This window comes from Odontomachus brunneus, unplaced genomic scaffold (genome assembly GCF_010583005.1).
Source record: "Odontomachus brunneus isolate Ranch 3 - 2012 unplaced genomic scaffold, Obru_v1 Obru_scaffold_014, whole genome shotgun sequence".
NCBI lineage: Eukaryota > Metazoa > Arthropoda > Insecta > Hymenoptera > Formicidae > Odontomachus > Odontomachus brunneus.
Genome location: NW_022639464.1, coordinates 3,173,803 through 3,187,023, shown reverse-complemented (window position 1 = coordinate 3,187,023; position 13,221 = coordinate 3,173,803). Strand labels below are relative to the sequence as shown.

The window sequence follows — 13,221 nt, the reverse complement described above, 5'->3', positions numbered from 1 at the left end:
CCCCCCCCGCGGTATGCACGAAATTTCACGAACGGCCTCATTACCCTTGTGACGAGCGCCATCCGGCCGCCACGTCACAAGTTATAATAATTAGCGTAGCTGAGTGTGTGAAAAAATGTGATAATATGTATATATATTATATACTTATAATAAATAAAATGTGATAAAAAAGTGTAAATTTAATATACCAGGTATGTAAATATGAAACCGGAATTTTTGTATAGAAAATATATGTTTGTTGTATAAAAGTAATAAAAAATATTTTATTCGAAGTATTGCCCATCGCTAACTATACATTTTTCCCAGCTGTCTGACAATTTGTGGATGCCACGCCAAAAAAACTGTTGCTCTTTTGAGTTATCGAGCCATTTTCGTAAGAAGTGAAGCGCTGCTTAGCAAGTGCGTGTCCCATCGATGCAAATAAATAGTAATCGGACGGAGCCAAGTCTGGTGAGTAAGCCGCATGCGAAAGTATTTCCCAACTAAACACCTCAATCGTTTCTTTGACTAGTTTTGCTGTGTGTGATGGTGCATTATCATAAAGCAAAATCACTTTGTGTTGCCTTTTTTTATATTCTGGTCGTTTTTCACGCAAAGCTTGATTCAAATCGATCATTTGTTATCTGTAGCGTTCAGTATTAACGGTTTGGTCAGGTTTTAGCAGCTCATAATAGATCACACCCTTCTGATCCCACCAAACACAGAGCATTGTCTTCCGTCCATAGCGATTTGGCCTTGCAGTCGATGTCGCCTGGAGTTACCCATGATCTTTTACGCTTAGGATTCTCAAAATATATCCACTTTTCATCGCCAGTCACAATTCGATGGAGAAATGACTTTCTTTTGTACCTGGCGAGCAGCATTTCGCAAGTGGTTTTTCGGTTTTCCTGCTGTCTTTCATTCAGTTCATGTGGAACCCATTTTCCCATCTTCTGGATCTTTCCCATGGCTTTCAAACGTATGGATGCGGCTTCTCGTGTCACATTTAATTGATCCACGAGTTGTTGCGTTTGAGTGTCATCCTCATCCAACAATGCTTGCAATTCGCTGTCTTCAAACTTTTTCGGTGGTCTTCCACGTTCTTCGCTTCTCACATCAAAATCGCCACTTTTGAAATTTTTAAACCACTCAAAGCACAGTGATTTACCAAGAGCATGCTCATCGTAAGCTTCGACAAGCATTCGATGCGATTCTGCAGCAGTTTTCTTCAAAGTGTAACAGAAAATCAATGCTGTCCGCAAATCGTAGTTTCCAGGCACAAAATTCGACATGTTCAACGCTATTACAAACTATGCTGTTGTATGAAACTTGTATTGTTGTGAGTTAAAAATCTTTGTCATAGATGTCAACAAGGAAATGGCGCCAATGATGCGGTTTGACGGTAACTACATTGACAGCTAGGGCCATCTATGGGCAAATTCCGGTTTCATATTTACAGACCTGGTAAAGTGATACTGTGTTAAAAAAAAGTTTAATTATATTAGGTGCGCAACTAAGTTCCCGCTGTTTGTCAATAGATGGCTCCAGCAGTAAGTGCTGGTCGATTTTGACATATCCAAAACGTCATGAACCAAGCTTAGACATATGGTAAACAAACCGCTTTGACACGTTAGTGATTTTGTTTTGGCGTCATATACTTTTGGTTGTGTGAAAATGTCTGATTTTGTGCCAAATAATCGTCATTTGCGGGAAGTGTTGATTTTCTTATTTCATTCGAAGAAAATGGCGGCTGAAGCGCATCGAGAGCTCCAAAAAGTTTACGGAGACGCTGCTCTAAGTGAAACAACGTGCCGTGATTGGTTTCGTCGCTTCAAAGACGGTGATTTCGATGTTGATGACCGTCCGCGTGAAGGAAGGCCAAAAACCTTCGAAGACGCTGAATTGGAGGCATTGCTCGATGAGGATTCATGCCAAACGCAAGAACAGCTTGCTTCAGCATTAGGAGTTACCCGCCAAGCCATTTCCAAGCGATTGCATGCGTTGGGAATGATTCAAAAGCAAGGAATTTGGGTTCTTTATGATTTGAAGCCAAGGGACGTTGAGCGTCGTTTTTTCGCCTGTGAACAACTGCTCCAGCGGCAAAAAAGGAAGGGTTTTCTTCATCGCATCGTGACGGGTGATGAAAAATGGATTCATTACAGCAACCCAAAGAAAAGAAAGTCATGGGGACTGCCTGGTCATGCTTCTACGTCGTCGGCTCGGCCGAATATTCATGCTGCGAAGGTTATGCTGTGTATTTGATGGGACTAGGTCGGTGTTATTTATTATGAGTACTTTAGTGTTATTTATTATGAGCTGTTGAAACTGAACGAAACCATCACTGGGGAACGGTATCTAATTCAATTGATGCGATCAAGCCGAGCACTGCGCGAAAAACGGCCACAATACGAGCAGAGGCACGAAAAAGTAATTCTACTGCATGACAACGCTCGGCCTCATGTTGCCAAACCCGTTAAAACCTACTTGGAAACGCTCAAATGAGAAGTCCTACCCCACCCGCCATATTCCCCAGATATTGCGCCGTCCGATTATTACTTGTTCCGTTCGATGGCACATGGTCTGGCGGATCAGCAGTTTCGCTCATATGAAGACATCAAAAAATGGCTTGATTCGTGGATAGCCTCACAAGACGAACGCTTTTACTGTAACAGTATTCGAGCTCTGCCAGAAAGATGTGAAAAAGTTGTAGCTAGCGATGGGCAATACTTTGAATGATTCATTTGTAACCATTTTTTCACAATAAAGTTGCATTTTCATAAAAAAAACAGCGAGAACTTAGTTGCGCACCTAATAATATTAAGTTAATTAAAGAACTGAAGTAAGGGATGGCTACACGCACATTCATTTTTTACGGAGACAGATTCATTGTCTTTTTAAATCGCTTAGTGCATCATTACCTCTTCCCATATGACGTAATTTTTGTTTGTTACATTTTGCGCAAATCAATAGAGTTTTACATAAAAAAGAACTTAGACTAATAAATAAATTCGAATTTCTCCTAGTAAAAAAACGAAGTAATATTATAAAAGAAATAGGACCAATTGAATATTTCTGTTCGATTTCCTATTCTGAGGTTCCAAATAGGAGACTTAGATCTCATTCAAGTACACAACATGTGAACAAGACATGTTTTGCTAGAGAACAATTTCCTCCCACTGATAATTCCAACAATTTTCACATCATTATTGATCCCTTGAAGTATGCGACTTTGAGAACTCCTGACTTACTTGAACCTCAGCATAATTGGTTTTTGAACTTGTCATCTGTCGACATACCGACCAATATTCAAGGTCTGTTATAATTGGGTAACGGCTTTAGTGTTCCTCTAACTGATAAAAGAGCCACTCTTATTGAATGTATAAAACATCTTGAAAATAACATGAGGTCATTTAGCACGAATGAGAAAGAAATAATGAGTCGTTCGATTTCCATTTTACGTGACATTAAGCCATATTTACCTACTTTATATCATAATAATAAACTTCTCCTTCACACTTATCGAGAAGCTAAATCATTCGCCAAGTCGTTCCCTGATTTATTATTTATGAAAGCTGACAAAGGAAACGTTACTGTTGCTCTTCACAAGGACGTTTATGTTACGAAGATATTATCGCAGTTAGAAGATACTAGTACTTATCAGCTTGTTGAAAAAAATCCGACTAGAAAGATAACAACTGAGTTACAAAATATTTTAAAAAGATGGAAGAATAAGTCCTACATTGACAATCCCATTTTTAGGTTTCTCCAATCGAGTGATGGCACTCTCCCTCGGGTTTATGATTCTCCTAAAATTCACAAAACGGATAACTCTTTAAGGATTATTGTTTCATCAATAAATAATATTGTTTCATCAATAAATAGTCCTCTATATAATTTGGCTGTTTTTATACAGGTTGATTTCTGCTAGTGTTCCGGTTGGCTAACAGCAAGATCAAAAATAGCTTTGATCTGGTTAGATCTCTGGCGAATTTATATATAGAAGAACACTTTAGATTGTTTTCATTGGATGTGGTCTCATTGTTCACTAATATCCCTCTTGAATTGGTTATGGATGGTATCTTGAAAAGGTGGTGTTTTTTGGAGACGGCTAGTAAAATTCCTAAGAATGAGTTTACTTTAGCACTTAAATTTGTCCTCAATTCTTCTTACTTCAACTTTAATGGCAGAATTTATAGACAGACCTTTGGCACCCCGATGGGTTCGCCTCTCTCTTCTATCATAGCTGATATTGTTCTTCAAGACCTTGAAGAAAGAGCACTTCAGACGATACAGATTTGTTTGCCTTTTTATTTTCGTTACGTTGATGATGTTTTGGCTGCTCCAGAAACTTTTGTTGAGGGTATCTTGAGTGTTTTTAATTCTTTCCATCCACGCCTTCAATTCACGATTGATTTTGGCAATAATGGCAAAGTAAATTTTTTGGAGACCTGGAAATTGTTGATAGCAGACTCAGGTTTGACTGGTACCACAAACCTACTTACTCCGACCGCCTTCTTAATTACAATTATTTTCATCCATTACAGCATAAAATTGATACGATCATAGGGTTAGTTGATAGAGTAATTTTTTTGAGCCATCCTATGTTTCATGAGAAAAGTTTTGCGTTCGTCTTCCGCACTTTAGTGGAGAATGGTTATCCCATTGAAATTATTCTTAAAGTCTGTAGGAGACGTGTGTTTCGACTGATTGACAGAATGAATACCATTGTACCGAGTGCATCTTCGTCTTCTTTGTTACCCACTCGTTCATATAGTATCTTTCCATATTTGGGGATGATTTCCGATAGATTCAGTAAGATTTTTAAAGAATTTAACAAGGTTTCAAGTTTCAGTATTATGAACAAGCTTTCTGGTCTTGTTCGTGTTTATAAGGACGCATTGCCTCTAAATCTCCATAATAATGTTGTGTACAAGTTGGAGTGCAGTGACTGCGACTCGTCTTACATTGGTCAAACGAGCAGAAGCTCTCTACTCGGGTATCTGAGCATAAGCGATTACCTCGAGACCTTACTTCGCGGCTCTCTGTTGTACAGGAGCACCGTGTTGAGTACGTCCATGAATTTAAATGGGATAGCGTCAGGATTTTACATAGGGAACATCTATTTTATAAAAGAATAATTGTGGAGATGATTTTTATTAAAATGCAGACGCACGGACTGAATTCTCAGACTGATACTAAGAATTTAGGAAAATGTTACAATACGTTGCTTGGTTTGACTTGAATTGTCTTTCGTTTGCAATTCGTACCAAGTAAATATACATATACACATAATTCTGTATTGTTTGCGGCATTCGGAGGTACACGTTCATTGGCGTAACATCTCACTGGAACTCTACTATCCTATTATTGAAGTATTTATCATTACTTTTTCCTAATACTTCGTTTGGTTACTCTATCTCAATACGTTTTTTAGATAATTGCACCACAGCATCTTAGTACGTGCGATGGAGTAACCAATCTTATAACAAGTTACTAACGTCTCGCAGGGAAAAAAAAATTTCTTTGTCTTAATGACTATTTGTAATTATTTACGTTGATGCTTCCGATTCCCGTAAGCAAAACTTGCAGCGACAACTTTTGTAACAACCTTTGTAATATCGATTATTGCGACTCTTTAGTATAATTCGTTTTCAACTTGTAATCACTGAAAAGGGTCTGCGAAATTAGACCGAAACGCGTTTGATTAATAAATATCTTCTCATTGTGAGATTGGGTTACTATTTTTTGATAGTTTTAATAGCACTATTCAACCTGTGCTTTAACTCTTATTGTCCTTTACGTTAAATATTGATGATACTCAAGAAAAGTTTTTTTATTTCTTTTAGTTTTAATTAAAGAAAAAAGCCGTATTGAAAAAAGAAATAGATCAACAACAATCTTCGTCATCAAGTGGTATCGAGGAAAAGAAAAGAAAATGTGAGAAAAAAATTCCAAAATGCATAGTTAAATATGAATATTTTCAAAGATTGTTTGGCATCGCATGAAGACGATGAAAAAGCTCTCTGCACAGCTTGTAATAAGATATTAATATGCGGGAAATCAAATTTAATTTCACATTTTAAAACAGAAAAGCATGTAGAAAATATAAAGAGTCGTAATGTCAGTGTTTCGAACAGCCCGGGATGGTGAGCTGCTAGTTCATAATGCCGTCGAACTATCGTCGACTACTACTTTTGAATGCGCGAGTATAAGGTCATGCTCTCCTATCTAGGAGCCTCGTAAGATGGTGTAAGGAAAGTGCGAGTGTGCTTGACTGTGCAAGCACGGCGTGGTCCTGCTGAGGACGCGTATAGTTGCCCGGCGCCTCCGCGCTAGGAAAAAAATCCCCCCCTTCCGGAGGAAGGTAATCACTTAGAGTATGGAGACGGTTACCTGTCTCCTCTCGTGAGCGTCAGAGTCAAATCCGAATGAGATTCAGCTCTGTTTAGCTTGGGGGCAACAGAGGCTGAATCTGAAATGATATGCAGGCGAGCGGGACTCGTCTGAACAGTCGCGCACGCAGCGAAGGCTATGTCTCGTAGGGAGAGCCTCAACGCGAATGTAACTCGCGTGCTTGAATCGCGTATGCGGCGGAGTCTAAGCCTAACGTTGACTAACACGTAACCGTGGACGTGCGTTGATAATGTCGCGTGTGTGATTAACGCTAAGCCTCGTTGAGACTAGAAACGAGTATTCCTCGCGTGTTGAGTCGCGGATGCGATGATCTATAAGTCGTGAATAGACTTACCAGCGAACTTAGTTCGCGTGAGCGCTGTGCCCCTGGCAGCGGAGCAATATCGAGCGTGGCTCGCATGAGGGCTGCGTCCCTGGCAGCAGAGTTCCGAAAGAAACCTATGGACTCGCGCGGAGTCGTGAGCCCGACAGTACAGCATTCTGCCGAACTGATACACGTGTTTGCGATACTTGAGCTATCGCAAGCGGAAAGCGTCCACCGCGGTGGAGGCTCTGAAGGTAATCCGAATGGTCGCGCGAAGCCTTCTCTCAATCCTCGATCGTCTTGAGAAGGTGGAGATCCGTGGAGTTACCTAAATATTCCGTACTTACAAATGCCAACGTGTCTCAGACACTCTAAAGCGTCTTCTACAATGGCAGTAGGAGTACTGGATTAAGGCTGTAAACGTTGGAGTAAGCTGGTATTTCTGGTGTATTAGGGTGTAGAGTAAGGCTGTAAGCGAAATGGTTGAATTCCATTTCCTACTTCTTTACTCTCTACTTCTTTACTCTCAGCCAATGAAAACTCATCATTACGTCACGAAAGCGCGCGCGATATAAGCTAGCTAGCTAGTGCAGTCAGATGGGGAAAGAGCCACTATGACAAGTCTGCAATCAAGAAAAGAGAGAGAGAGAGAGAGACAGAAATTAAGTTAGTGCAATTATATGTTCTAACCTACAAATATGTCGGACACAGAGCTCTTTTTTGAAGAAGATATTAGCATTGATCGAGAGCTAATTGCTGTGGTTCGAGCAAATCGGTTTTTATACGACAAGACTGAAAAGTTGTATGCCAATGGAGACGTAAAAACCGAAGCATGGAAGCAGGTTGGCGCGAGCCTAACTAATCCAATAGAAGGTAAGTTTATTTTTGTTACTTGGAAATGTTAATATGGTTTTATAGCGATTTGTTGTTATAGGTTGCTTTCCAATAAGACACAAGTCGACACAAACATCATTCTATTTTTGTTTCACATTTAGTGAGAACAAAAATAGGATGATACTTGTGTTGACTTGTGTCTCTTGTTAGAAAGCAACCATAATATAGACAATGAATGAGGTGTATCAATAAAGGATATGTTAGGCAAGATGTAGGTTACGTTGTAACTTTGGTATACTATAAAAAGATAATATAACACCTGATAATTTGCATTTTACTGCAATGAAATTTAATATATTTGTCAGGTCCTGCTGCCGAGAAGAGATTTTATGTTCTGAGACAGCGCTTTGGGAAAGAGCGGAGAAAAATGGTGCAGTCCATGCCAAGATCTGGAGCTGGAGCAGACCAGTTTACATACAAATCAATGTGGCCATTATACAAGGACCTCATATTCTTGGAGGATATTATCAAACCTAGAAAGTAAGTGTTGTGGTCTGGGAAGTTTTGCATAACAAGTATCATTGACATAATTAATGATTATAATATACTTGCAGAACCTCGTCCAACTACAAGTCCAAAGTTGTAAATAGTGAAGCGTCAGTATGTCGTACAACTACCTCATTACCATTTACATCTGCTCCTTCTGATGGTCATATGACAGTGCACACGATTTATCCTTTCTCTTCTCAGTCTGCTGCAGCAAGTTCAGACATGTCCAGTTGGAATTCAGATTCATTAACAAATCTTATAGGTAAGGAGATTAAAAGACTTATTGCATGTCCACAGTTTGTTGTAACATAATCTGAAGTATTCGTCTGTTGCATTTTTAGGTACTGACAAGAGTTTCACAGATACATCTGAAAACTCCTTTTTGCCACTTCCTACATCATCTCCTTCAACATCACCTTCAGTTAGATCAGACTTTGGAAGTAATAATACAGTTGTACAGGCGCAAAAAGCTATATCCAGCATTAATACTAAGCGCAAAGTGCCCACACCTGATTCATTTGCGAACAAAAAACGGCAAGAAGTAGATACTATCAATAAGACTTTAATCGAACAGAGTAAAGGATTGACAGACCTTGCAGCAAAGATTGGTAAAGCAATAACGGTTCCACCACCAAATGTTCCGCCAGCAATAGTCAGTGATGCATTTTCTGATATTAAGCCCATGCTGAGTGCCATAGGATTTGCACTAGGAGTAGTACTTAAGAATGTTCAACTTGTCTCATAGGTATATTACAATATATAAATGATTTACTGTTTTTTTATTTTACTGTTCTTTCCATTCTCCAATATTTAGCTACTACAAATGTACCAATGCTTGGACATGTACTTAATTCCGTTCTTATTATTTTGAATATTTCTCTAAATATTTCATCGTTCAATGTACATTAAATATAAATATTAAATGTATGTATACCAATATGTATGTATTGTACGTTGAAAGTTGAAATATTCATATTCAAATATAAAAATAATAACAATGTCCGGAGATGGGTGTACGTATCCGGGCATTGATACATTTACCCTATATCGTAATGTTTTCACGTTGTACAAATAGATAACTTTCGTCAATGCTGATTGGCTCATTGTAATTCTTGCTACACGCTATTGTAGACACTCGGGCGTAAGGAAGCCTTAAACCTACAGTCTACGTCTTACAACTACTCCCTTCATCCAGTACTCCTACTGCCATTGTAGAAGACGCTTAAAGGCAGTGGAGATCAATACAGAGATGCAAAAGAATACCTCCGTCTGAGGAAATGGCCCAACGTGCATGCGCACTCAAGAAGGCAATCTAAGTAGAGTTTAAAAGAATTCCTCAGCGAGGCAGTGACCAAATGGACTACCGCAGTCAAAAGGCCTCGAGTTGTTTCGCGCGGCGCCTTATATAAGCGCCTAAGCGAGATTTGACCGCGAGTAACGGCTCCGGCTGACGCCGTCGCCGCGTCGCGGTGACGGTGCGCACTGGCGGCGGGAGGCCAGCGACTGCGAGTCGAGCGGCGCCTGGGGCCGGGCCGCCCGCCGTACACGCTCCGTGAGGACGTAAACGTTTCGTCCGGAACAGTCAGTCTACCTGTTTCATTGCCTGTTAAACATAATAATACTTACGTGGACCATGTTACTAAAGTAAAAATAGCGGAAATAAAATTAGCTGCCTTTTATGCAACACATAATATAGCTTTGAAGTAGTTCATGTCATGGTTCCTTTGCTAAAAAATATTTTTACAGATTCACAGATAGCTAAAGATCTAACATTGTCACGGAGAAAGTGTACGCTAATTATAAAAATATTTTGGCTAAACACGAAAGTGAGAAACTTGTTAATAATTTATTAAATAATAAATTTTTCATTTTACAAGATGAAAGTACAAGTATTACAAATAATAAAATCCTTTGCATTTTAGTTAAATATTTTTCTATAGAAAATAAAACAGTTGTTACACAATTATTAGAATTAGTTTCTTTAGATGCAACAGATTGTTCTGCAGAAAAATTATATTTTGTGTTTGAACAGTTTTTAAAAGTAAGAGGATACCAATATCAAATGGCCAATAGGAATGGCTTCTGATAATGCTTTAGTTATGATAGGTGATTATAATTCTTTCATGAGTAGATTAAAAAAAGAGGTACCGGCCCTCATTGTATTAAAATGTATATGCCATTCCTCAGCTCTTATCGTAAGTAAAGCTTGTGCAAAATTGCCGAATTCTTGTGAAAATTTTTTACACGCAGTTGCTACATGTTTTTCTGGCAGTACTAAAAGATCAGCTATTCTGTGTGTGGCGTCTCAACAAGCGAGACGCCACGCGAGATGCATCTCGCTTTGTAAAGGAAAACCAAATGTCTTTTAAAGGGAGCACCTTACGCGCGCCGTTCTTCCAAGAAACGCGATTGTGAGACCAATCTCACCTCCGCTGCCACGACAAACTCAGCATCAGGCCACTCAGACCGCGTCGGTGTGCCCCTGAGACACTTCGCCACGGAAGACGGCCTTACACCGCTCGCCCAGGAAGGTCGCTCGCCCGGAGGCTTTTAGAGCACACGGCTCCTCACCCCGAAAGCGGGTCCATTTAAGCACATCTGCTGCACGCAATCGAAAACCAAGAATAAGGTCTTGGTGTGGAACAACGCAATAACGCCTAAATTACACACGTTCACACATGTAACCAAATAAACATGCGATTTATTCATTGAGCCGATCTCTTCTTTGTGTATACTTTTGTCCTCCTGCGAGCATGATTAGACGTAAGCTATTAGGTGGTCCGCAAAAATACGGCAAAAATAATGTTGCGGCAAAAATTTTACCAGTTAATTGTATCAATGTTGGTTCAGACTGTGAGTCATTTCTCTTAGCAGAATGTCCAGATTTTTATATTGAAGTAAAGTCGAATTGTCTGCAATTTTATATTACCGCGATGCAAGAAATGTTGCATCGTTTTCCATACAATGATGAAATCTTGCGCAAATTGAAATTTTTAGATCCCGAAGTAGCTTTGTATGAGGAAAATAGAGTCTTATTTCCAAATTTAACGAATGTAGCAAAACGTTTCGGCATATCTGACATTACGACCTTATGTAATGAATGGCAAATTTTACCTTCACAATTTAATGACGCGAATAAAATTGTTTTGGCCAATTTTGAAATTCTTGAAATGTGGAACACTATTTTTGAGAAAAAAAATTATAATAATAAAACGTTCTTTCCAAATTTAGAAAAATTAGTATATGCTGTTTTATCTCTTCCACATTCTAATGCTGAAGAGAGGATTTTTTCTATCGTCACTGATGTCAAGAATAAAAAGAGGAATTATATTAGTATTACTTCTTTAGACTCAATTTGCAAAATACGATCCAGCTTTCAGGCTCATAATGTAGATTTTAGCACTTTCCAAGTTGATTCTAGACACTTGGAACTGCATAATACTATAAATTTGTATTGCGTAGAAAGAAAAGAATTTAAAAGTTCAAATGATACCAAAGATTTTAATGATGATAATAAGTATGAAGATAACATTAATTATGGTGAAATATAGACTGTAATATTTTATTTTAATATTAGCTTTTTTAATATTTTTTTATTATTGAGATCAACTTTATATTGTTACATAAAAATTAACATTTATTATTATATTATACTACAGAAAAAATTTCTTTTACAAATTTAAAAATATTTAATTATTTTTATTTGTCATGCTGTCATTGTCTTCCATATTTTGGAGCACTGGCACTTCTTCTCTTTTTATTCTTGTGGCGTTTCAGCAAACGAGATGCACACGAGGTGCATCTCGCTTTTAAAAGGAAAAAGAAATGCCTTTTTTGGGAGAGCACCTTCTGCGCGCCGTTCTTCTGAGAAGTGTGAGGCTCGCGACACGCTTCCGGGAAGCGCGAGGCTCGCGACGCGTTTCCACGAAGCACGGCTGGGCAGAGATAAGCGCGAGCCTCGCGACAAATTCGTGGAAGCGCGAGACCTGTACCGAGATTCGGAGAATCGCGAACCTCGCGATTTTCGGAGAAATTTAAATTCACGTATAGTAAATACACTTAAAGAAAAGAGGTATAAATAGGGCGCAAGGCGCCAGGAGTTTTAATCTGGTCTCGAACTCGAAGGAGAAACATTCTCTAGAGAACGAAGCAAGCCAAACTCCGACGAGGAGTTCAAGTGAATCCTTCTCACAGGGAGAGAAATACCACGCTGCGTAAAGTACCGGTCAACCTGAAGACCATACAGAAACGACCTCAGAACGAGGCCAAAAGCCCGTGCCGGCAGACGCTCCGCAATCAAGTCCGGAATCTCTTCGGCACGGACAGCGAAGATAACCGGGCGGAGGAGTTAAGCATACACGCTCCGAGCTCGCCGTCGTCAATGTGATCTTCGCTACCCGCGACGCCTTCACCGACACGACTGCCGAAAACGCCATCGCCACCCAAACGACCACGCGGAGCTACAGCGGCGGTGCCGTTCCACGCTGCTGCCGGTCAGAGAAAGACACCCCAGGTGTCAACGGCGCAGCACCTAACCACCGAGGCCTCCACGCAGCCGCCAGCCAGAGATCCGATCTGGTTGAGATTCTGAGGCCACGGAGCCTACGCCCCCTGAGCCTCTCGCCAGGTAAACGCACCAAACCACCACTGGACCGGCTGACCACGTGGGACGTCAGGGCTCGGCGACCACTCTCTCCCCGGCATGCTGAACCGGGGTTGAGACCACCCTCATCCCCGCCGTCACGACCGACGCTGGACAAGGCCACTCAGACCGCGTCAATGTGCTCCAAGGACACGTCACCGAGGAAGTTAGCACCACCGGGAGCCGCCGGACGCCGCAAGTCTCCGCGAAAACTGGCCCGGCCGGAGAAGTTCTGAGCGCATAGCCGCTCGCCTAAGAAACCGGCACGACCAAAGACGGCTGTTCTCTGCAGCCGCTAATCACGAATCCGGCCATAGTGTGGGAGAACACCACATTTGCTTCCTCTTAATATCATCACACTGATACACTCACACCAGATTTAATCTAATAAATCAAACGTTATTCTTTGATTTCGGCCTCATTCAAAGCGTATAACTAATTCACTTGTGAGTAACGATTAGACTTAAGCTAAGATGCAGTAAACGCGAGCGAACGCAAC

The 13,221-nt window shown here is 40.3% G+C and overlaps 1 protein-coding gene across 1 annotated transcript; it reads left to right on the top strand.

Annotated features, from left to right (window-relative positions):
- The first annotated feature begins 7,364 nt into the window (after positions 1-7,364).
- Positions 7,365-12,467, top strand: LOC116841214. The gene is made up of 5 exons (XM_032808897.1): positions 7,365-7,570; positions 7,897-8,071; positions 8,146-8,342; positions 8,422-8,795; positions 12,222-12,467. Exons 1-5 carry the CDS (start codon positions 7,396-7,398, stop codon positions 12,465-12,467), a joined length of 1,167 nt encoding a protein of 388 aa, XP_032664788.1. The 5' UTR covers positions 7,365-7,395.
- Positions 12,468-13,221: the final 754 nt, after the last annotated feature.